This window comes from Dromiciops gliroides, chromosome 2 (genome assembly GCF_019393635.1).
Source record: "Dromiciops gliroides isolate mDroGli1 chromosome 2, mDroGli1.pri, whole genome shotgun sequence".
NCBI classification, from domain to species: Eukaryota; Metazoa; Chordata; class Mammalia; order Microbiotheria; family Microbiotheriidae; genus Dromiciops; species Dromiciops gliroides.
In genome coordinates this window covers 159,153,588-159,179,240 of record NC_057862.1, presented here as the reverse complement: position 1 = coordinate 159,179,240, position 25,653 = coordinate 159,153,588, and the positions used below count along the sequence as shown (strand labels likewise).

At 40.1% G+C, this 25,653-nt stretch overlaps 1 protein-coding gene across 1 annotated transcript in view; it reads left to right on the top strand.

The window, feature by feature from the left end:
• Positions 1 to 25,653, top strand: part of LIPC (lipase C, hepatic type) — a 243,772-nt gene that overhangs the window by 174,424 nt on the left and 43,695 nt on the right. The window contains 3 exon segments of the mRNA XM_043984773.1: positions 8,788 to 8,975; positions 16,912 to 17,094; positions 21,732 to 21,849. Coding sequence (XP_043840708.1) covers positions 8,788 to 8,975; positions 16,912 to 17,094; positions 21,732 to 21,849 — 489 coding nt within the window.

Here is a 25,653-nt window from a genome sequence, read left to right as displayed (position 1 = left end):
AATAAAACCAAAAGCCATGTTTGAAAGACCAAACTAGATAGAGCTATGCTTCCCACAATCATTTTAGAAACAAGAATACCAGAGAATAAATTTGTCCATCAAGGAAGTTGTAAGGTTGCTGTGCTGTTTAATCCTTATTTTGAATCATGTTCCCTCTCACAAACTGCTTCCCAAGAACCTGTGATTTATCCAGTTCCTGTAGGGTTTACACTTGTCTGAGGCTCCCTTGACTATAATGAGATCAAGAAAGCCACTTCCCTTCTTGGTAATTCCAGCCATTTGTCCTTATAAGAATTCTCATCAAGTTTACCTCTGTGAAGAAAGAGAAATTGGTGAACAAAAATGAAGTCTGAGAATGTGGCTGGCAAAACGTCAAGAGATTTTTATAGAAAGAAAATATGGTTCCCTGACAGGAGGTCTGATTGATTTGGGTGGTACCATGTTTTTCTTCATGGCAATTCCATGCTTGTTATTTTTGCCCTAATGGATATTCCCAGTTGTCTTTTGCCTTTCCTCTTACCAAGAGACCTTTTCTGATTAAAAAAACAGAAAAGTTAATAACTTGTTTAAATCTTGAGTAACTGGGTAATTGAAGGGGAAGGTGGGACTTTTTACTTGAATGTATTTAAATACTAAGTTAAGTGGAAGCTATTTCCAATCCCCTTTAAACTAAAAGGGATGTGAAATGTCAGATGAAACCCCATTGGAAGGGAAGAAGAAGAAGGAAGAAGGAAGAAGAATCACATTTGTACAGTGCTTTTAGGACTCAAAACACTTTCCTCATAACAAACCTGAGATGTAGGCAATGCAAGAGTTATTTCCCTGTTTTATGGATGAGAAAAGGAACATTCCAAGCACATGAATGACTTGCCTGTGGTAATACCAATAGGAAGTGTTAGGGCTAAGATTCAATCCAGCTGGTAGCCCCACTCCCCCTCAACTCCAAAGCTCTTTTCACCACAACAAAATGCCTCTCTCATAAATAACTATTTCTCTAGGGCTGCAGAAAATATTTTCTTCTTTGCGTAGCCATTCAGTTAGAACTGCCTTTAAGCACACATATCCAGTGAATAAGTGCATCTGTTAACTTGAGAAATCAGCTGGGTTGTGAACACTGGTCCCCATAGGACCTTGTCCTGAGTGAAAAGGCTCATTGAATGACTTACTTTGTCACAGATTTCTTTCTTGGAAGAAAACAAAATAGTTTAGATGCCAACAAGGGTGGTGGTGGAATAGAGGCAGAGAAGAAAGCTTTAAAGGGAATCCCATTCCAGAAAGCCACCAACAAAAATAACCACAGCATAGACACTTCTTACTCTGGAATCCACAAAAACAATGACTCCTCATGAGCACTGCCTTTGTGAAATGGTGAAAATTTTTCATAAGCTGGGGACCAAAACAAAAATTACACTGAAAATTCATCCATCTCTTCCCACCCATTTTCCTACTTCTATTTTTTTAATTGATAAATTTTGTTTAAGCATATCATATAACACTACAGTATCCTACATAATTTATAATCTCAGAAAACAGTTCCATAAAATAACAGAAAAGAGTGCTTTTCATGAAAAGTTCATGTAATATTTTGGTCAATTTCTATTTGTGAAAAGAAGAAACAGATACATACACACATGTGTGTGTGTGTGTGTATGCTTTATATCTGGTTCCCTCCATCACCCCCCCCCACAATAGCACACTTAGTAATAACCCAATATAACTCTCAGTTAACTTACTTTATGGAATACCTAAACCCCAAGAGTGTTAGGAGGCTTGAGAAGTTTCCATGAATGAAGGAAAAATAATCAACTTTCATTCCAATGGAGGCTTAAAACTTCCAATCTGATGGTTCTCTTTCATGAATTCATCATGTCCTAAAGCATTTTCAGGGTCCCTCCATTATAATAAATGCTTGGTCCCACTCCATTCTACAATAGCATGGTATCTTCAGGACAATAGTGGGAAGCTCGTTCCCTCATTCATAAAGGGGATTTCTTTGGATTGAAAAAAAAGATGTGATAACCTTGGAGCCTCACCAAATTGAGGATCATCAAGGTTAAGCTGAAAACAAGGATGTAATTAGTGACAACTGAAACAACCCATGATAATAGAGACACCTGTCATGGTGGGTATGAGCAGGCTTACAAATCACTACAAACAAGGAACTGTGCAGAAATGAAATAAAGGATGATATCTCAGAAATGTAGAACTGGAAAAGAAAAAAAATGACCCATTCACAGTGAAAGTGGGGGATAACAGACGCACTGACCAAGCACTTCACTGAAGGCAGCTAGGTAGCACAGTGGATAGAGCGACAGGTCTAGAGTCAGGAAGACCTGAGTTCAAGTCCTGCTTTAGACACATACTAGCTTTGTGACCTAGGGCAAGTCACTTAACCCTTCTCTTTCTTAGTTTTTTCAATATACTTCAAAGGGTTGTTGTGAGGATTAAATGAGATATTTGTAAAACACTTAGTACTGTGCTTGACATATAGCAGGCTTGTTCTTCTCTCTTCTGCATTGATATATCCACAGAATATCCCAGAATATAAAGAGAACATGAGGAGGTACGCTAGGTAGGTTGGGTAAATGCCCTATGATGAATGTATGGGAGGTCATAGACAAGAATCATACAAGATAAGCAGGTACACATGAGCTACAATCTGCATCAGTGGAAGGAATATCCATATCCATTAGAGTTCTAGAATAACTCACAGACAACCTTATCCATCTCAGTTCAACTTCCCGTCAACCCATCTTTTCATCCAAGTTTAATCTAGGATACGTCACAAATAGAGTTCTCAGAATTATCAGGTTGGTCCCTAAAACTGGCTCCCAACTGTGCCTTGGCTCCAGTGTCTGTTTCCCCTCATATTAGTCACCACTGTATCAAAACCATCCTATTCCAACAGGCACAGGTGCTCCAAAAAGCCAATCCACCAATCTGTATATTGAGGATATAGTAAATGTTTGGAGCCATTTGGTTGAAAACTCATGACCTCAGGTTCAACCCAAATATACCAAATAGGTTCAACCCAAAGTAAACCAACAGGACTCAGGCACATTGGGCCAGTGCTAATTTTCATAGTGCAATCCAAAGCATAAATAGAAATAAGGCAATTTTAAAAGCTTTTTAAAAAATGATTACCATATGCCAGGCATTGAGCTGGCGACCGAGGATACAAAGACAAAAACAGAGTAGCCCCTGCCCTTGGTGAGCTTACATTCTATTGGGAGAAACAATATATAGTCAGATAAATACAGAATATATTCAAAATACATAGAAAGTGATGAGGGTTGAGTTGGGGGGAACTGAAGTAGGAACTGAAGGCATCAGGATAAACTTCCTGTATAAGATGACATTTGAGCTGAACTTTAAAGGAAGAAAAGGATGCCAAAAAGCAGAGGTGAGGAGGAAGAAGGGTAATCCACCCAAGGGGGAATAATCCTGTGCCAAGGAATGGAGGCAGAAGATGGAATGTTGTGTACCAGAAACAACAAATAGGCCAGTTTGGCAGAAACACAAAGTGCATAAAGCCTGCGATGAGTATTATGTTTTAAGTAAGCCTGGAAAGGGATGGATGGAGCCAGACCATGAAAGGCTTTGGACATCAGAAAAGTTTGCACTTTGTCCTTAGAGATCATTGGGATCTACTGGAACTTCTTAAGCAGGGAAGTGATACCAGACTGACCTGTGCTTTGGGAACATCAATTTGGCAGCTTTGGGTAGGCTCCATTAGCGAGGGCAAAGGCTGGAATAAAGGAAACCAGTTAGAAGGGTTTTTTTGCAATCATTAAGGGGAGAAGCAATGGGAGTAGTGGTCAGGTGAGTGCAGAGAAAAGGACAGATGCAAGATGGATCAGTGAGGATAACTGGCATGAATATTGACTCAGAGAAACAATTCCTCAGGTTAAAAGCACTAAAGCCTCAATGGCCTAATTCAGGGTTTCCAGAGTCTGACCCCTTGTTCTGAGGCACTCAAACAAGAAAGCTATCTTATCCCACAGGGAAAAAGAGGATCATGCCTTCTGTAACTACTCATATACACTAGAGACTTCTCTTTCCTCTTTCCTCCTCCTTCCTCCTCTCTCCCTTTCATATACTCCATGGTCCAGTCAAATTGATCTTACTATTCCTCAAGCTGTATTATATCCCCCATCTCCATGCCATTGCCTGGACTGTCTTTCAGGGATATAATATTCTCCTTTCTTTCTTATTTCTACCTCTTAGAGTCCCCAGCTTCCTTTTACATGAGGCACTGATTCCCCGCCCCCCACCCCCTGCCCCCCAGCTGTGAGTGCCTCCCTCACTTCAATGTTACTTTGTATTTATTTTTATATAGTTTACATATTCTTTTATAAGTACATAGTATCTCCCCAAATAGCATATAAGCTCCTTGAGGCCAGGTGCTATTTCATTACTGGTTTTGTATTCCTACCACCAAGAACAGTGCCAGGTATATAGGAAATACTTATTAAACCCTTGCTGATTGATTGACTGATGACTGGCAGGTGAAAGTTTGCCCCCCTGTTAAGGTGCCTGAGCTCCCTGTGAATCCCACCATCTGTGTATATGTTTAGAAAAGTCACATTGGGCTCAGTGAATTTATCTCACTGGCCCAGGAGAGTCATTCAGATTCTCATTCACATTCCCCTCTTAACAAAGGATGGTGCATTTCATGCTGTAGTTAGAGTGAAACTCATTGCCCCTTGCTGGGAATTAATAACCTTTAGAATTAATAACTGTCGGGTTTGAAAATCAGTTTCATTAACACCCCCTTCTACTTTATAGCTTCATCATCCCTCAATACATCTGTTGTTGGAAACCAGAAGCCCAATACTTATTAAAAAAAAAAAAAACTTGAGAGAGACAGAGACAGAGAGATAGAGAGTTCCCTCTGTTACCACTTTGAAAATGAATATCCTAACTGAAAAAAGAGATGTGATTGCATCTGCTCCCATTGTCCACAGGGAAACCTAGCCCATGCTTTTCTGGGGGGGTAGCAACAGTAATAATGATTCATATTTATTTAACATGTGGTAGTTTTGCCAAATACCTTCCTCACAAGATTGCTATGAGATAGACTGCTGAGTCCCTGCTCAAATTAGAGCCAAAATTCATGTTCAGAAATGAATGATTCCAGAAATGCTATGATTTTTAAGTACTCTCATAGACTTCCTCCCTGAGGGCAGCTAGGTGGCACAGTGGATAAAGCACCAGCTCTAGATTCAGGAGGACCTGAGTTCAAATCTGGCCTCAGACACTTGACATTTGCTAGCTGTGTGACCTTGGGCAAATCACTTAACCCTCTTTGCCCCACAAACAAACAAAAAAAAAGACTTCCTCCCCTCTCCCATTTTACAGATGAGTAAAAAAACAGTGACATGCCCACAACTTGTGGGCATTGAACCAGGGCTGGTTCCAAAGCCAGGGCACTCTCCCAGTAGAACAAAGTGATGAGTTTTTTCTTTGACATGCCTTGGGCCTGTCCCACTAATGATGGAGTACAAACTGTTACCCATCTGGAGGTCACAGCCTCCAGTTTCCTTGGAAATAGGGAAGCTTTATCCAGTAATTACAGTAATTGGCTATGTATAAATACACGTGTTTTGCCAAACTCTGTATAATATAATATTACTGTGAGCTATTATGTTTAATTATTATAATATATCACGTAATAAGATTGTGTTCACACTTAGGCTGAACCTGTCCTTAGTCCTCATTGTGATCTCTCATTCATGACCCCTTCCATCCCCTCTCTTCTGGTTTTTTCTGCCTCCATACTCCAACTTTACCCCAAGGTCAGCAGCCAAATTGGCCTCCTTGCTGTTACTGATACATGACTTTCAACTCCCTATCTCTGTGCCCTTGCATAGGCTTTCCCTTTTATCTAGCTAGACTCCATCCTTACCTCTGCCTCTTTGGTTCCCTAATTTTCTTCAAAGCTCAGCTCAAATACCATATCCTACATGAGGTCTTTTCTGATCCCCCTTCCCCACAGCTGTTATGTATAGTAACTTGTATTTATTTTGTATTTACTTCTATAGTACATCCAGACCATTCTGCAGACCCGTAAAGCGATTTTTATGTAATGTAAATTGGCCTGTATAGGTGGAGAAGAGAGAGAAAGAGTGGGGTAAGAAGGGTGTCAGACCCTGGAGGAAGGGGGACACGTCTCCATTTCCTACAGTTATTGTTCCAAACCTTTTCCTGTTCCTCAATTCCCCAACACCTCTGCACCCACATAGCTGGACTTAACTACTTACTTCCCTGAAAAGACTAAAGTTTGTAGTAGCGTTCTCAACTCCCTTTGTCTTCTTCTCATTGGTTCTCAGCATCACAATTCATTCTCTCTCTCTCTTCTATACCCTCTACCCATGCCCTTGATGACTCTGGAAGAGCGAGCAAGGCTGACGACTTTGTGCAATTCTGACTCACTTAAATCCAAGTCACCCACAAGTCGAGACATCACCTGTGATATCATTGGTCCTCTGAAAAAGGACAGTGAGTGACACCTGTGCCCTGACCCACCACTGTCCCTGTAGCCCCAGTGCTTAGTATAGTTCTTGCCACATTGTCATCTGTCATTAAATGTTTGTTAATTGATCCACACTACTGACAGACATCTTCCTTAAGCCTAGATCTATTCACATCACTCTCCTGCTCAGACTAAAAGTTCAAGGTCTTTTGTCTAGCATTTAGGTTCCTCTATACCTTTCAGTTCTAAGAGGCACAATGGATAGCGTACCCACCTTAGAGTCAAGAAGATCTGAATTCAAATCCAGCCTCAAACATTTACTAGCTGTGTGACCCTGGGCAAGCCACTTAACCCTGTTTGCCTCAGTTTCCTCATCTGTAAAATGAGCTGGAGAAGGAAATGGCAAACCACTCCACTCTCTTTGCCTAGAAAATCCCAAATGGGGTCATGGAGAGTCAGATACAACTAAAACAATTCAATAACACCTTACAGTTCCAGGATTATCTCATCCTACTTTCTACCATGTGCCCTAAAAGAGCTCTTATATCTGAAGTATTAGAGTATGTGTGGACATTATAGCAGTCTCACAACAGGTCAAGACTATACTGTTACTCTAAAGTAGCCAAAATAGGTTACTCTATGCCCCACCCATGCGCAATATGGATTTTACAATACTTTGCTTTCTATGTTCTCACACAACCTACCCCACTCCTTCCTTCACCTATGTAATTCCCACAAAGCCTTTAAAATCCTACTCAAAAGAATCACCTTCTTCATAAAATCTTCCCTGATCTCCCCAGTTGATAATGGTCTATCCTCCCAGACCTTGGACTGCACATAAACTTGATGGATATATCTCTCTCTTATCAGATATCATTCCATATTATGGTTATTTGTGAATGTGCTCATCAAGTGAAGACAAGGGAGAACTTTTATCTAAATTCTATATTTCCCCTAGCGCCAACTGCAATGCTTTGCACATAGCAAGATCTTCATAGAAGTTTGTTGAATTGAAATTAATAAAATATTATTTTGATCTTTTCCTTCACAATGAATTTGGAGTGACAATACCTGACTTCAAATCCCACCTTTGCCATTTACTACCTTGTATGGTATTAGAAACATCACTCAACTTCTCAGGGCCTCAGTTTCCTCCATTATAAAATCAGGCACTTGGACAAGATGACTTCTAAGTTTCCTTCTATGTCTAGATCTATGATCCTATAATCTTATAATCATGAATGGTGCTTTGTACTCTATGGAATATGGCTGGCAAGATCTCTAAGCTGAGATGGTCAATGGAAGGAAACATCTTTTGTAAATGATATTGTGTGGTATTACCATTATGTTTAAGTTATTATTTTTTTATTATAAAAGTATTTTATTATTTTCCAGTTACATGTAGAGATAGTTTTCAACATTTGTTTTTATAAGATTTCTAGTTTCAAGGGGGCAGCTAGGTGGCACAGTAGATAAAGAACTGGCCCTGGATTCCGGAGGACCTGAGTTCAAATCCGGACTCAGACACTTGACACTTGCTAACTGTGTGACCCTGGGCAAGTCACTTAACCGTCATTGCCCTGCAAAAAAAAAAAAGGGGGGAAAAAAGATTTCTAGTTTCAAATTTTTCTCCCTCCCTCACCTCCATTCCCCCCCTCCCCAAGACAGCAAGTAATCTGATATAGGTTATATATGTACAGTAGTAACATTAAACATATTTCTGCATTAGTCATGTTATAAGAGAAGAATCAAAGCAAAAAGGAAAAACCTCAAAAAAGAAAAACAACAGCACCAAAAACAAAAGAAATAGTATGGTTCAATCTGCATCCATATTCCACAGTTCTTTTTTTTTTTCCTGGATTTGGAAAGCATTTTCCATCATGAGTCCTTTGGAACTATCTTGAACCATGCTTAAGTTATTATTATTGTTAAACATATTATAAGCTACACTGTAAGATGAAAGGAGTAATGTGCCTGTGTGCTTGTTAATGATGCCAAGGGGGGGAAATTACCCTGAACTTCAACGTCATTGTTCAATGATGGAATGATATCTTGTATTTCACAAATTCAGGTATAATTATCTTGTGTTCTTAAAACCTCCAAGCATTTGGAGAAATTCAATTCAAGTCAACAATCATTTCTTAAATTCCTACTCTGTTCTAGGCACTGTGCCAGATAGTAAGGGTACAAATAAACCAATGAAACTGTCCCTTCCCTCAAGGAGCTTTCATTCTTCTATACAACTCATTGTGATCTGGAGAAGAGTGGATAAGATGTGAGGTTTACCATAATTCCCTGACCTTTTGTTCCAGAAGCAGCAGGGAGAAGCTCCCAGGACACAGAAATGGAGAAAAAGTCCTTCAAGACAGAAACCAGGTTCCTCCTCCATTTCAGCAAAAACAGCGACAGCTGTGAGATTCAACTTCATCATTTAGACACACTTGACCAGTGCAACTTCAACTCATCTATCCCTCTGGTGATCATTGTCCACGGATGGTCGGTATGACATTCTGATGTCTTTTCTTCCTCCCTCCGTATCCCCTAGTCCTCTGACTTCACATGCAAAAAAAAAAAAAAATCCATTTTTTTTTTTAAAGGAGTGATACATTTTCTCCTCCAGAGAAAGGTTAGGCCTTGTTTCTCAAAAGGAGATGAGAAGTCCTGGAGAAGGCAGTAGATTAAGAACTCCCAGTGAGATGCTGAAGTCCAATTAAGCAATTAGGCTGTCATATGGCAAGGCTCATGCTAGAGATGAGCTTTCTGCTTCCTGGATCCCAGCCAGATTTGGAGCAAGCAGATGAGTGAATGTGCTGAGTCCCGTGAGAATTCAGGGCTTGTTTCATTCCTTGGATACCTATTCCTGCCACCTAGCCAGTTTTTGAACTTTGTTTTTGTAATGCACATCCCCATCTCTTAATTATTCACATTTATGCTCATTCCAAACCTCCCCCTGCCCCCCACCCCTCTTTGCTTTACAAAAGACTTCCCCAAGTCTGTACAACTCCCCCAAACTAAGTCAAATGCACTTCTCATTTAAGGACCAAGTATCTAAACAACAAATCAGAACTAAACCCAAGATAGAATTGGTGTTCTCTCTCTCTCTCTCTCTCTCTCTCTCTCTCTCTCTCTCTCTCTTTTTTGCAGGGCAATGGGGGTTAAGTGACTTGCCCAGGGTCACACAGCTAGTAAGTGTCAAGTGTCTGAGGCCGGATTTGAACTCAGGTACTCCTGAATCCAGTGCCAGTGCTTTATCCACTGTGCTACCCAGTTGCCCCTGGTTTTCTCTTTTTCAGAAGTGAATGGAAGCCAAATTAATTGGGTGAGACTTGGGGGTGAAGGAGGCAACAATTGAATAGTAATTGTGGTCAGATGGGCTGAAAGATTATCAAAAAATTTCGGGGCAGCTAGGTGGTGCAGTGGATAAAGCACTGGCCCTGGATTCAGGAGGACCTGAGTTCAAATCCGGTCTCAGACACTCAACATTTACTAGCTGTGTAACCCCGGGCAAGTCACTTAACCCCCATTGCCCCACAAAAGAAAAAAGAAAAAAAAATTTCAGACAGACATTCTGGTAGCCACCCATCTTGTAATCTTCTGTTGCAGAATTTCAGACCTAGATGTTAGAAAATATGGGAGGGATACAAAGGAGGAAAGGGGATGTAGGAAAAGAAATGACGGTTCTGTGACTCGTCCCAGAGTCTGGGATCAATCAGAACCATCCCAGGAGCTAACAAAATTATGCAAACTAAAATCATAGGTGCAATTATAGAATTTTAAAACTTGGAAAAGAAAGAACAATAGAAAGAAAGAAAAAGTCATCTCTGCAAAGAGCTTATATTCTTTTTTTTTTTTTAGTGAGGCAATTGGGGTTGGACTTGCCCAGGGTCACACAGCTAGTTAAGTGTTAAGTGTCTGAGGCCGGATTTGAACCAGGTACTCCTGACTCCAGGGCCAGTGCTCTATCCACTGCGCCATGTAGCTGCCCCTTATATTCTTTTTTTAAAAAATGAGAGTGGCTGAGTAAAGATATTTTTGGGGGAGGCAGAGCAATGAGGGTTATAAGTGACTTGCCCAGGGTCACACAGCTAGTAAGTATCAAGTGTCTGAGGCCGGATTTGAACTCAGGGCCTCCTGAATCCAGGGCCATGCTTTATCTATTGTGCCACCTAGCTGCCCCCAAAGAGCTTATATTCTACTGAAATACAGTATAGTGCTCTTTCCACTATATTGTAATTGTATCTTGGGGGCAGGGTAGGTAGAAGGGGGGCATTGTGTGTATGTGTGTGTGTATGTGTGTTTTAAGCTATTTAGAAGAATACATGCAGTTACGGAGGGAGAAGACCAGACACAGTGTTTACACCTGTTTGACCAGAAAAGCATCCATTTGGGGATCTAAGCCCATTCCTGATTCCACCATGATTCCCATGAGGCCCACATGAATCTGAACACAGATCCCATTCTCCAATCAACCTATAGTAATTCAATTACCAAAAAGAAAATTATTTTCTACTTTCAGGGATGGCTTCCTGCAAAACTGTCAAGTCAACAAAATCTATTTTAGACATACTCAAGTTCCCATTTCCTCAACCTTTCTCCATTTACTTGTCCCCTCCCCCCCACCCTTTGTCACCATTCAGGCCCTTCCTCAATCACTTTCATTCTCTGCGTCCACCTCTACCCTTCCCCTTCATCAAAACCTTTTCTCAGAAGAAGGTCTAAAAACTCATTCACCCTGAGATTTAATGATTGATAAAAGCTTAATGTGTTATCTCTCCTGGGGTTATGAGCATTTTAACCTGTAACAAAGTCTTAAACTGTGAGAATGAATCTATAGTGCTAAAATTTTAGGCATCAGAGACTTAATGGGAAAAGAGTTAGATTGTGGCATAGGAACATTCCCAGCATCCCTGGAATCACACTATGCATACAGTGGCTGGCTGGTTTGTTGCCTTCAAAGTTTTTTTCTTTATCTTTTTAGAGCAAAAAAGATTCTTCCCTACCTTTCCCAGCTCCTCCCATAGGGACTGCAGGGCCTAAAGCATTTACAATGATACTTTTCTTAAAACAAGCGAAACTAAAGATCAGAATCTAAATCCTCTCCTCTGGGAACTCTTCAAAAGAGGAAAAAACAGATTGGGAAGAACATTTACAATTTAGAACCATCAGTAAATGAAAAGCATTCGATTTACTCAACTACTTAAACCAATAGGATGGGTGTTCAATTATATGAAAGGAGTGAAAAAAAAAAAAACATCTGGAAATGGCAAGATGTGATCAGAGAGACAAGTGGGGGGAGAATCACAAAGATGTTGGAAGAACATCAGAGTTAGAATGAATTAATAAAAAGAAGAGAAGGCTAAGAAATGACTTCAGAATGGACAGAGAATCATGCTCAGCCATTCTTGCTTTTTCTTGAAAACAGGCCAAAGGGTGGGGCAGCTAGGTGGCGCAGTGGATAAAGCACCGACCCTGGATTCAGGAGTACCTGAGTTCAAATCCGAACTCAGACACTTGACCCTTACTAGCTGTGTGACCCTGGGCAAGTCACTTAACCCCCATTGCCCTGCAAAAACAAAACAAAACAAAAAAAAACCCCCGAAAATAGGCCAAAGGGAAGCCAGAGAAGGAGAGGTAGGAACTTCCAAAAGGTGCTACACTAGCATGAATGATTGATCAGTTAATTCATTTACTGATTCACTCATTGAGAGAGATTAGGGGCTCTCCCTAAAGGACTTCTGTGTCCATGAGGACATTTTTTCCTTTCCAGCCCTGAGTTTCTATGAATTCGTCTATGAATTATTAATCTGCCCAAAAGGTGTCTATTATTATTTTTTGTGGGGGGCAATGAGGGTTAAGTGACTTGCCCAGGGTCACACAGCTAGTGTCAAGTGTCTGAGACCGGATTTGAACTCAGTTCCTCCTGAATCCAGGGCTGGTGCTTTATTCACTGTGCCACTTAGCTGCCCCCATCTATTCCTTTTTTTAAAAAGCAAAAGAAAATAGGTTGTCCTGTGACAATCAGAGGGGGTTCTCTCTCTTAGTCATTGCTGACAAGATTCTTGCCAGAGTTCTACTTAATTGGCTGATCCTTCACCTGAAAGATGGTCATCTACCCCAGAGCCAGTGTGGCTTCAGAAAGGGCTAAGGAAAGGTCAATGTGATGTTTGCTGCCTGACAACTACAGGAGAAACGCCAGGAGCAGAACAGAGGTCTGTACACAATATCTGCTGATCTGGCCAAGGCCGCTGATACTGTCAGGTTTGAGGGCTTGTGGAAGATTATGGCAAAAATTGGTTGCCTGGAGAAGTTCATCAGTATTGTATGCCTCTTCCACAACAGCATGCTTTCATGGGTTCTGGATAATGAATGATGCTCTCCCACTTTACCAGTCACCAATGGAGTGAAGCAGGGCTGTGTGCTTGCTCCCATGCTTTTTAGCATGATGTTATCAGCCATGCTGTCAGAGGCCTTCATTGAGGATGAAAATGGCATCAAGGTCAGCTACCACACTGATAGTAAATTATTTAACTTGAAAAGACTGCAAGCCAAGACTAACATGGAAGAAGAGTTGGTGCATGGGTTTTTGTTCATAGATGAATGTGCACTCATTACAGCCTCTGAGGCTGAAATGCAACAGAGAATAGATTGATTCTCTGACACTTGTGCTATTTTTGGTCTGACAATTAACAAGAAAGTAGAGGTTCTCCAGTAACTTGGATCACACCCTCCATATATGCAACCATCAGTTTCTGCAAATGGAGAGATTTTGAATGCTGTGGGTAAGTTCACTTACCTTGGCTATATACTTTTTAGGGGTATACATAAATGATGAAGTTGAGACACACATTGCCAGAGCTAGCTCAGTGTTTGGGAGGCTCTGAAGGAAAGAGTGAGAGAGAGGAAGTATTAGGCTACCTACCAAACTGAAAGTCTACAGAACCGTTTAGCTGAGCTCATTGTTGTATGCCTGTAAAACCTACCCACCCAGTATACCAGTGCCATGCCACACAACTGAATTGCTACCATTTGAATTAGAAAGATTCTGAGGATCATCTGGAAAGATAATGTATTGCATGCAGACATCCTTTCTTGAGCTGAACTGCCAAACATTCAAACTCTGCTTCAGAGAGAGCAACTCCAATGGGCCGGCCATGTTGTTGGAATGCCAAATGTATGTTTGCCTAAAATACTATTTTATGGAGAACTCAAGGCAAGTGATCACACAGAGGTCAGAAGAAATTATCCAAGGACATTCTCAAGGTCACTCTGGAGAGCTTTGGAATTGATCATGAGACATGGGAGACCCTGGCACAGGAACACCCAGCATGATGTGTCCACATCAAAGAAGACGCTATGCTCTGTGAGTAAAACAGAATTGCAGCAGCACAAAATAAACATGAGTGCAAATTTTGAGGCATCTCCCTCCTAAATGGTCATATGAACTATTTATGCACAACTTGTAGTAGAACCTTCTGAGCTTGTATTGGTCTGATCAGCCACAGTTGGATACACTGTACCCAGACCCTAACATAGTGATATTATTTTGATCTTCCTTGAGCAAAAAAGACAACAACCAACCAACCCTGTCCAAAAAGTTGCCTATTATTTAAAAAAAAAACTAACACAAAAACTCTCTTCATAACTAAAAACCCACAAAGGGACTCCCATAGCACCAATCTACTTGAAGATTATGAAGTGGAATCCCCTTTTTGTAATAAACCTAGCAATAATAGCTTATACATTTTGTTACAAAGAATATTATTCCATTTGCTCATCTCAGTAACCCTCTAGAGCAGAGCTTCTTAAACTTTTTCCAATTGTGACCCCTTTTTACCCAAGAAATTTTTATACAACCCTTGGTATATAAGTATGAAAAATAGGTATACAATAACTTTTTACCATTGCCAAGTTTTTCACAACCCCCACATTCAGTTATGTGACCCCACATGGAGTCAAAACCCACAGTTTAAGAAGCTTTGCTCTAAAGTAAGTAGTGTAGTATTATTCACAGTTTACAAATTAAGGAACTGAGGCAAACTTCTCTTCATCTTAGTCAATGCTCCTTCTATCTTCTGGCATTCATGCAGACCACCCCCTCTCCACTCAAGCAGAAGAAACAGCCTCTTTGTTCCCCATTGCCACTTCCAGACTATCCCTCTGCCACCATCACTCAGCAACTTTTTCTTCTTTGAGAGTCATTCTATTCAGATACATCATAGATTCCCAAGTCATTCTATCTCCTTTCTTAAGGAGTTCACCACCTAAATTATAGTGTTTAACCCTCCCTACCTCCATCTTTACCCTAATACTAAGGAACTTCAACATTCATGTTTATGTTCCTTCAACCTCCAGGGCTGGCACTCTATCCACTGTGTTACCTAGATGCCTGGGTATTAAAAAGCTAGCTTATATCTAGAAGACTCTAAAGATGGTAAGAGAACTTGAAATGATGTCATATGTGATTGGTCAAATATGCTAAAGATATTAAGCATAGAGAAAAGATGATTTATTGAACACACAATAGCATCTTCAAACATTTGAAGTCTTCTCATAAGGAAGAAGGAATAGATGTGTTTGCCTTGGTCTCAAACATCAGAAATAGGAGGAAAGGTTAGAAATCATATAGGGAAGATCTTTTTTTTTTAAATAAAAGTATTTTATTATTTTCCAGTTACATGTAGAGATAGTTTTCAACATTTGTTTATATAAGATTTCCAATTTCAAATTTTCCTCCCTCCCCCCCTCCCCTAGACAGCAGGTAATCTGATATAGGTTATATATACATAATAACATTAAACATATTTCTACATTAGTCATGTTATAAGAGAAGAATCAGAGCAAAAAGGGAAAACCTCAAAAAAGAAAACCAACAGCACCAAAACCAAAAGAAATAGTATGGTCCAATCAGCATCCATATTCCACAGTTCCTTTTTTTTTTTCTGGATTTGGAGTATAGGGAAGATCTTAACAAAGGGGTCCTTAACCTGAGGGTCCATAGACACCCCTCCTCCAAGGGGACTGTGGATTGATTTTGAAAGATCTCTACACTTGGATAAAATGATATCACATCTTTATTTTCACTAACCTCTAATTGAAATTTAACATTTCCTTCAATTATTTTAAAATATCATTCTGTGAAGGGATCCATAGACTTCAGCAAACTGTCAAAGAACAGACTTCCATGACATACAAAAATGATTAAGAATGCCTATCTTGACAATTAGAACCGTCCAGGAAAGATCCATCTATTAAAAAAAATCATATCATCATTATTTGTCATACAAAAGTCTAGAAACAAAATACAAGCCCAATGATTGGGGGATAGCTGAATGAACTATGATATATGAATGTAATAGAATGTTATTAAGCCATATGGAATAACAAAATATGAAGAATTCAGAGATATGCATGCCCAATGATTGGGGAAAGGCTGAACAAACCGTGGTATATGAATGTAATAAAATATTATGCTGTAAGGAATGACAAAATATGAATAAGTCAGAGAAACATGGAAAGACTTGTGTGCAATGCTGCAAAGTTAAGAAAACAGAGCCAAAAGAACAATATATGTGATACCTACAATGATAAAATACAATGGTCAATGTTGGTACTGATTTATTAAGATTATCAATTGCTATCCTGTACTAAGTAGTTTTCCTTAATTGCCTTCATGAAATGTACTTTATAGGGAGAGCTGTTTAGGCATTTGTTGAAAGGTATCTATTGTATCAACACACAATGTAATGATATATATTTTTAAACAGCTAGTTGTCCAAAAGTAAAATGGGCTGCCTTAGGTAATAATGGCTTCCTCATCTTTGGATGTCTTTAAGCACAGGCTGCATGACCATTGCTGAGAATTTTCATAGAATCTCCTACCAACCTCCTAACCTTATCTACAAAACCACCAAAAAATAATAATTATTGTTATGCAGCCTCTCCTTGAAGACCACTAGTGATGGGAGATACTACCTCATGAAGCATCCTATCACATTTTCATACATTTCTTTTTTTTTTTTTTAGTGAGGCAGTTGGGGTTAAGTGACTTGCCCAGGGTCACACAGCTAATAAGTGTTAAGTGTCTAAGGTCGGATTTGAACTCAGGTACTCCTGACTCCAGGACCGGTACTCTATCCACTGTGCCATCTAGCTGCCCCAGACAGAGATATTTTACTTCCCCTTAGGAAGAAAAAGAAGAGAGTGGTTAAAAAAAAAAGGGAGCAGCTAGGTGGCACAGTGGATAAAGCACAGGCCCTGGATTCAGGAGTACCTGAGTTCAAATCCGGCCTCAGACACTTGACACTTACTAGCTGTGTGACCCTGGGCAAGTCACTTAACCCCCATAGCCCAGCAAAAAAAAAAAAAAAAAAAAAAGGAAGAAAAGGAAAGGTAGACCAATGAAGAGGCTTAATTTGCTTAGTTTCCCCTTCCCACAGGTGGATGGCATGCTGGAGAAATGGATTTGGGAAATGGCATCTGCACTCAAATCTCAGAAATCCAACCAAGTGAATGTGATTGTGGCTGATTGGATTACGTTGGCACACCAGCACTATGCTATTGCTGTCCGAAATACCCGACGCGTTGGCCAGGAAATCGCAAATTTCTTGGAGTGGTTAGAGGTAAGAACTTTTACTTCCTCTTCTATTCCTTCCTTCTCTGGACCAACTCCTGGAATCTGAGTTTATTTAGCTGATATTTAAAGGAGAAGACAGGAAACAAAACACTATTTGCAAATCATTTCTCTCCCTCATTGGTTTAGACATTTACCATTTGTTAATATGGTCTCATCCATGAGATCCTCAGATAAGTGAGTCCTATAAACATTTAAATTGCTTCATAAATACTGAATTCAGCAAGAATAAAATAGAAAGGGGCATTCAGGACAAAGACCCTGCATCCAGTAGATATCCTGTAAGTGCTAAATAGAAAAAAAGTCAGGATAAAATTATGTCTGCTTGTATCCTTATCTCTCTAAATTGTAAGTGAAAAAATACTGGTATGATTCTATTAGTGATTTGAATATGGTTTGCCTAACCAACTTTCTGCCATTCAAAGTGTCCTTTAGATCAGAGACTCTGGTCCCTGCCTTATTATTAACAAGGCTATGGGGCAATTAACTTAAAGCAATATCATATGTTCCTATAGGTGCAAAATTTGAACAATTTGAAAATTCTTTAGGAGAAATACCCTTAAAGACCTCAAGATATTACTCTTATTCTTTGAAAGCAGACAACCTTTTTGTCTGTAAACTGTAACTTCTTGCTTTCCAGAGCAGGAAGTTAGGGATTTGCTCTTTCAAAAATGATTTCTACCAGGTAGATTGATATAGACTTGTAATCTCTTCTCCCAGGGAGCTGAACCTTGAGGTAGGGAGTTTTGAGTAACTGTGGACTGAGCTTATTGGTTGTCCACATTAAATTCGATATTAGGTCAAAATCCCTGTACCAATCAGAGAGGGATCAGGCCCGTTACCCCAAAACTTATAGCCTAGGTGAGATAGGAAGACCAGAAAGAGAGGAAGGAAGGGAGGAAGGAAGGAAGGAGGGAGGAGAGGAAGCGAGGATTTCACGAACACTAATATTTTCAAATTTTAAGTAGGCATTAAATTGCATTTTATAGCAAGTCTTTTACAAATATTTACTTTTAAAAAATCTAGAGGGTCAAAATGTCAGTTTGAGTGCATAAACTATATATTTGCCCATCAGAGACACTGACAAACATGTCTTCTACTTTCCTACTCATAATAAACACATTGTGTGTACCCTGATCATGTGATATATTTTCATAAAGTTAATGAGCCTCTGTCTCCCTCTTCCCCTATCTTTTTCTCCCCATTGCTCTTCACTTATACATACATATCTTCATATTTAGTCCATATGTATATCTTTCCCTCTATGGTCTCTGTTCCTTTTGTCTCCTTAATTTGCCATAATATAGATATGAAGTATATTTAATAATGTTTTATTGGTGCCTTTTACTTTTTACACCACCTTCATTTCTTGATGCTACTACCCCTCAAAAAATCTCCCTCTTAACAAAGTAAAATAATTAAGCACCAGTTAGCTGATACTGTAGCTACATCTGAAAGCACAAATGAAGTATATTTTTAAATTATGTGTTTTATTTACTGAATAGAAGTATCTATTCCCTGTTCTTAATTTAAAAAGCAGATGATCAGACAAATTTATATTTTTCTCACCAAAGAAAATCTAAATTTTTTTTTAAACTTAGATTGCCCTTGATTTTTTTTTCTTGTATATTAAAGGTCCTTAGGGAGAAGAGAAAGCTTTCAGTCCCTGCATTAGGTTTTTCAGGATGAATGCATTTCCTTCATTCTCCCCAACCATTGGCACTGAAATTGAAGTCTGATAGGTGTTGTTTGAAATATTGGGGGGACTAGCCCTTTTCTGCCCAGATTATTGGGGAGCCAGGCTGGGGTTTCTAAGGTATTACTACTTATAAATTAGAGGCTATTTCACCAGTTTTGGCAGGAAGCATTTATTATTAATTTGACCACATGTCTGAAAAATTTCCCCACTAGTAATACACCCAGCCTGAAGTCCCAGAAAGGGAGGCTGGGGAGAGCCAGCCCTGGGGTAAGAGAAGTGCTTAGGAGCATAAGAGAGTAGGAGAAGCAAGAGTGGCAAGAGAGTGACCCTCTTGTCTCCAAGGATTTTTATCTTCTCTAAGGTAGACGCATTGATCTAAGTTAAATAGGTTAGTATCATTCAACTCCATTGATTGACATGACTTGGGAGGTAGTCAAGGTGAGTCTCCTTCCCCACAGTAGTGAGGAAGGTCAATCTGCATTCCTTTAATCAAGTTGCAGGCTCTTCCCAGGCTGGGGAGGGGGAGAACAGCTTCTGGTTTTCTTCTAGAAAGTCATTATTAATAATTATTTTCTCACAGATAGCAAAAGCAAACATTCCATCCTTGCTCTAGTTGGTAGGATTTTCTTTTTTGTTTTGTTTTGTTTTTGTTTTTGTTATCTGGTAGGATTTTCAATAAGCTTGAGAGTCTCCTCAAAAAGACCCCCCCAAATTTTTTTCAATGAAATTATGACTCTACCAGAGAGAGACTAGCTGGCATAATTTTTCCTAGTGAGAATGACCAGATTTCACTGTGAGGCAGACTTCAAAGTTCTTTTCATCATCTGTGCAGGGACTTCCAATCTCAGAGTTGGGAGGGTCCTCAGGGAACACTCAGTCCAATCCTCACTTGAACAATAACCACCTCTGCAATAGCTCTAAGAAGTGGCTTCCCATACTTTGTCTGAATAGCTCTTAAGAGGAAGAACCCAGGACCTCACGTTAATTTTTGACTAAGACATCCTTTGGAAGTTTTCCTTTGTGCTAACCCTAAATTTGCCTCCTTGTAGCTTCTAATCATTGCCCTTGGGTCTGTCTTCTGAGACCAAGCAAATTACATCCTTTTGACAACTTAGATGGGCTAAGTTATATTTCTAAAAAATCACCTTTCCTATTACCATGAACATCTTGGGGACTGGTTTTGGAGTGTGAGGAAACATTCTACCTCCTGTTTGTCTGTTCTGGAAGTTGTCAGGATCTTTCTAAAGCACTCAATCCACTTGAGGAGCTGGGAGGTGGGGGTGGGAAATGAGTCCACAAAGCAAACTATCCTGAACCCAGGGAAGGTGCAACAACCACCAGCTAATACAGTATGAAATCTGACTGGTCCCACAGGGTAAGCACAGGGGTTGATCTACCTCCCTCATTAGGTGAAATGAACTAAGAACAACCAAATCTAAGGTATGCAGTCCACCTGTATGACAGTCCTCTCCATTGCCATACAGTTCCCCAGGTTAATTTGTCAGTTTAAAAAAAAAAAAACAACTCCATCTTACACTGACAGATGTCACAATCCATGGCAAATTGTTAACTCCCCTGGCCATCCTGCATCTAAAAAGGGAATGAGAAAGAGCAGAGAAAGCCAGTCTACACCTGCTTCACTTATTCATATGACTTCAGCTGACAGGATCACACTTGAGGCAGCTACCTACTAATGACAATTTAATTAATCAATATATATTAAACATCTACTCTATGTAAATTGCTGCCCTAGGTGCCAGGAGATACAAAAAATTTTAAAGATACAATTCCTGTTCTGGTGGAGCTTACAAACTAGTAATGAATACATTTTGAAAATTTTATTAAATGCTTACTAGAAGCAAAGCACTATCCTAAGTTCTGGGGATACAAATAGAAAACTAAGGTAGTAAGAGGCATCTTTTCATCTTTGATGTAATGGTAGTCATCTGGTGGTATCATTTCATGATGGTGAGGTCCACAGGAAGCAGGTTCATTAAATCAGAAATCATTTATTAAGCACCTACCAGATACCACTAGGTACTAGAGATATAAACAGAAAAGTAAGATAGCTCTTACCCTCAAACAGCTTACATGTATTTGACATCCTAACAACCCCAAGTGCTTTCTCCATGGGGGGCAGGGTACTTGGTTTTTGTTTTGTTCTTTTATCTTATTTTTGCTGTTATTTATTTATTTTACTCCCCCCCCCTTTTTTGGTTAGAGACAACCTTGATTCTACCCCCTCAGAAAATGCAAAATATAGAAAGGATACACATTAGCTTATAAATGATGTCAACAATTATCTCTCTCCAGTGAATCCCATCTTCTCACCAGGGCCCTATATAGTGTTGTGGAACTAACTGAAGTTAAAAAAGAGAAAAATTCCCCCAAATATCCTTTGTCCATCTATAAGTACTGTACTGACTTCTGTAGGAGAAAGAATACTTCAGGAGAAAAAGCTAAGACATATGTCAAATACTCCTGGACACCTTCTTCCCTTCCCTCTTCCATGCTCAAAGGACTGGGGTGAAGGAAAGCAGAAGATCTGAGCCAATAGTTTCAAAGAGGGGAAGAGTCCACAAGGTTATCTATCTTATTTCAATTTGACTCATGAAAGCCATTTGAACCCAGACCCAAAGAATCCAGCAGTCTGGGGGCAGCTAGGTGGCGCAGTGGATAAAGCACCGACCTTGGATTCAGGAGCATCTGAGTTCAAATCTGGCCTCAGACACTTGACACTTACTAGCTGTGTGACCCTGGGCAAGTCACTTAACCCTCACTGAGCCACCTAAAAAAAAAAAAGAATCCAGCAGTCTGGAAGAGGGGGGAGGACAATTCAGAAACACCATGGAGAGTTCCCATCAAGCTGTGGACCATTCTTAGCCCTGCTTTTCTCATGCTTAAAGCAAGCCACTGCTGTCTTGCAGGAGGCGGTTCAATTTTCAAGAAGCAATGTTCATCTAATTGGGTACAGCCTTGGAGCTCATGTCTCAGGATTTGCTGGCAGCTATATTAATGGTACAAACAAGATTGGAAGAATTACAGGTAAAAGTGACTCATAACTAATAATATCTGGAAAACCCAGTTTGCTTTCTTCTTCATTCCTGCACTGATGTTTTAAAGTGCAGACCAACTTTTCCATCAGCATGGTAATTAAGGTTCTTTTGCTTCCTCTACTCTCTGGCAGATCACCACAGGATGAGGTGCACTGATAATTCCAACATTACCACTGACATGGCTTCTTTTTTTAAATGTCTCTCAGTGCCAATTATAAACCCAATTCATATCGTCTCCCTTCCAATTAATATTTTTGGTAGATGTACCAAATGGTGCCTAAAATGAAACTACCGCTATGTTTTTGTAGCAGGAGTGGGGGAGGGAGGCAGGGGAGAGAGAGGGAGAGAGGGAGAGAGAGAGGGAGGGGGAGAGAGGGGGAGAGAGGGGGAGAGAGAGAGAGAGAGAGAGAGAGAGAGAGAGAGAGAGAGAGAGAGAGAGAGAGTGTGTGTGTGTGTGTGTGTGTGTGAAAAGGGGGGAAGAGGGAGAGGGGGAGAGGGAGGAAGTTCTATTTCCCTAGTTTGTTAGACTATTTGAGCCAATTATGTACCTCGGTTTCTTTACCTGTGAAACAAAACTCCTTCTGGAGCATATAATTTCTTGAGAATCCCAGAAGATACTAAAACATATATCCTTGCTCCTGCTATTTCTTTTTTTTTAATTTAATTTTTAAAAATTGTTTAGTTGTTTGGGTTTTTTTGTTGTTGTTGTTTTTTGTTTTTGACGGGGCAATGAGGGTTGAGTGACTTGCCCAGGGTCACACAGCTAGTAAGTGTCAAGTGTCTGAGGCCAGATTTGAACTCAGGTCCTCCTGAATCCAGGGCCGGTGCTTTATTCACTGTGCCACCTAGATGCTTGCTCCTGCTATTTCAATTCAATTCAGTAAGCATTCTTTAAGCACCTAATGTGTCCCAAGTGCTGTCCTAGGTGGCAGAGATATATAGCCTAACAGTTAAAATTAAGGTAGAGCACAATCAACTTATTAGTAAAGCATTAAATTTACCAATAAATGGGATCTCAGCTTTCTCCATAAAGCTAAGAATCTAAATGAGGGGGACAGCTCTCCTTTATAGTTTTGGGGAATACAGAACAATGAACAGGTCTTTGTAGATTATGATTGGTTAAAAGAGTTCAACATCATGAATGGTGAAATCAATAGGACTGGTTATAGAGCTGAGGTGTGGGGGACAAGGTGATTGGTTGGAAACTGGAAATGAAGGGATAGCAACAACCCTTTCTTCCCTCCTATGAATTAAGAAATGTTCATTGTTTGAGTCCACTTGCAAGGTTAGAGGTAGTGAACCAGACTTCTTTGGATAACAAACCAGACATCCTTTAAGGGTAGCATTTCCTTGACACAAGAATGGAACAGTAATTAATAAAGAGAACTGGATTTCTAAATTTACCTCATTACAGGACAGTTGAATTTCTGAACTAAGTTCAGAGACAAAGAATCATGACTTAGGCAGTTACAGGACAAAATCAAATAACTGTAAATAAGATCAATAAAAAAGACACAATCAATTTGATTATTTCAATAGACATAAATGAAGAGTCCGTGCTCAAGTAATTACATTCTGCTGTGGGGAAACAATAAGCACTAAGATAAATAAATACAGCATATTTTCAAAGGAAATTTTGGTGTGAGGGAGATGTGCTAACAAAGAGTACTAACAAAGGGGAGTCAGTGATAAGCAAAGGCTATAAAATGTAGAAGGTGGCACATCTCAACCATTCTCTGCTCATTTAGGAATAATTTTTAAAAAATTAAGCTGGCTGGGGAAGTTAGGTGGTGCAGTGGATAGAGCACCAGCCCTGGAGTCAGGAGGACCTGAGTTCAAATCTGGCCTCAGACACTTTACACACTTACTAGCTGTGTGACCCTAGGCAAGTCACTTAACCCCAACTGCCTCACCAAAAAAAAAATGAAAAATACTCAGCATTTTGCTGGTGGTGAACAGACATCCATTATTCCATGTTACTCCCCTATTTAGTCTTCAGTGGTTCCCTACTAGTTTGTTTTGTTGGGGTTTTTTGTTGTTTTTTACTGCTATCTGTGCCTTTAGGGACCAGAAGCATTGCTGGGCTTGAAATTGGCACAGATACTGGTATCATGGCTTGTGATTTAGACCCTGAGCATTTCAATGTCAGCCCAGAGTTCTAAGTGTTCACAAGACTTCAAGCCTAGATTACAATCTCTCAGTTGGGGGCAGCTGGGTGGCACAGTGACTAAAGGACTGGCCCTGGAGTCAGGAGGACCTGAGTTAAAATCTCACCTTAGACACTTACTAGCTGTGTGACCCTGGGCAAGTCATTTAACCCCAATTGCCTTAAACATCTGGGGCCATCTCCAGTCGTCCTGATATATATCTTGCTAGTGGGCCCAGATGGCTCCAGAAACCAAGAGTAAGGCTGGTGACTTTTTGCAAAGCTCTTCCTCACTTAAAAACCAATTCATTGTAAGTCACAACATCGTCATGGTCCTCTTTGAGAATGAGGGACAAACAAAAACAACAACAGTCTCCCAGCTTAAGACCCTGGAAGAAGTCAGTCTACAGGAAAAAGCACTGGTCCTGGATTCAGAAGGACCTGAGTTCAAATCTGACCTCAGACACTTGATATTTACTAGCTGTGTGACCCTGGGCAAGTCACTTAACCCTCATTGCCCTGCAAAAAGAAGAAGAAGTAGTCAATCTACAATGGTGTGAAAAATGCAATATACTTCTGTACCTACTAGCCAAGAGTCTCAGAGTCTAGGTTCATGAATGGGCCCAAGTTCTGGTTTGTGCTCCATGACTTCACCTCCCCCTTTCTTGGCTTTATTCACATTTTTCATTTTTAAACATGCAAAATATTGACCGCCAAAGTGTGATAAAGGCCATTTTAAAAAGGGAGAAGAATAAAAACAGGAAACTGTCCATTCACCATCATGGTGACTAGAGAATAGACACTCCCCAGTTCTGAGTGTGAGTTGAAAGTCCAGCTCTATGTGGGACTTCAAAGAGGATTCCAAAGAGAGGGAAAGGAAAACAGAATGTAAGTAAACACCACTGACTTGACTTAGCTATAGGGTGTTCTGCTTTTTAAACACAAATATACATATCAGAGGGAGGACCAGTTGGCCTTGAGTGTGTCTGTTTGCTTTCAGTTGGACAACAAGGTTTCTAGGTTTGTTCTAAAAGTTTTAATAACACAGAAGCTCTCAAGACTTATTTTGGAGGAAAGGCCCTGGTTTAATGGAAACTCAGCATTGCAAAATGGTGTTTTGTTTATTTAAAAAAACAGTTTTATTATTCCCCAATTTAAAGAACAGTGACAACAAAAGGAACATCTTCCAGGCCTTGTATATGGAGTCTGTCAATCAACTAAGAAATTTTTGGTTAGCCTATACTCTGACCCTCTATCCTTCCAGTCTCCTGATTCTCTGTGACCCCATTTGGAGTTTTCTTGGCAAAGATACTGGAGTGGTTGGCCATTTCCTTCTCCAGTTCATTTTACAGATGAAGAAACTGAGGTAAACAGGGTTAAGTGACTTGCCCAGGGTCTGTATCTGAGTAAGTGTCTGAGGCCAGATCTGAACTCAGGAAGATGAATCCTCCTGACTCCAAGCCCAGGGTTCTATCCACTGCACCACCAAGCTGCCCCTTCCAGTTTCCCAGGTTTATAATCTCAACATTATTCTGGACTCCTCATTCTCCCTCATCCCATATATCTAATCAGTTGGTAAACCTTGCCTAACTCCCTTCACAACACCTCTTGCATCTAACCCCTTTTCTACATTCATACAGGTACCAC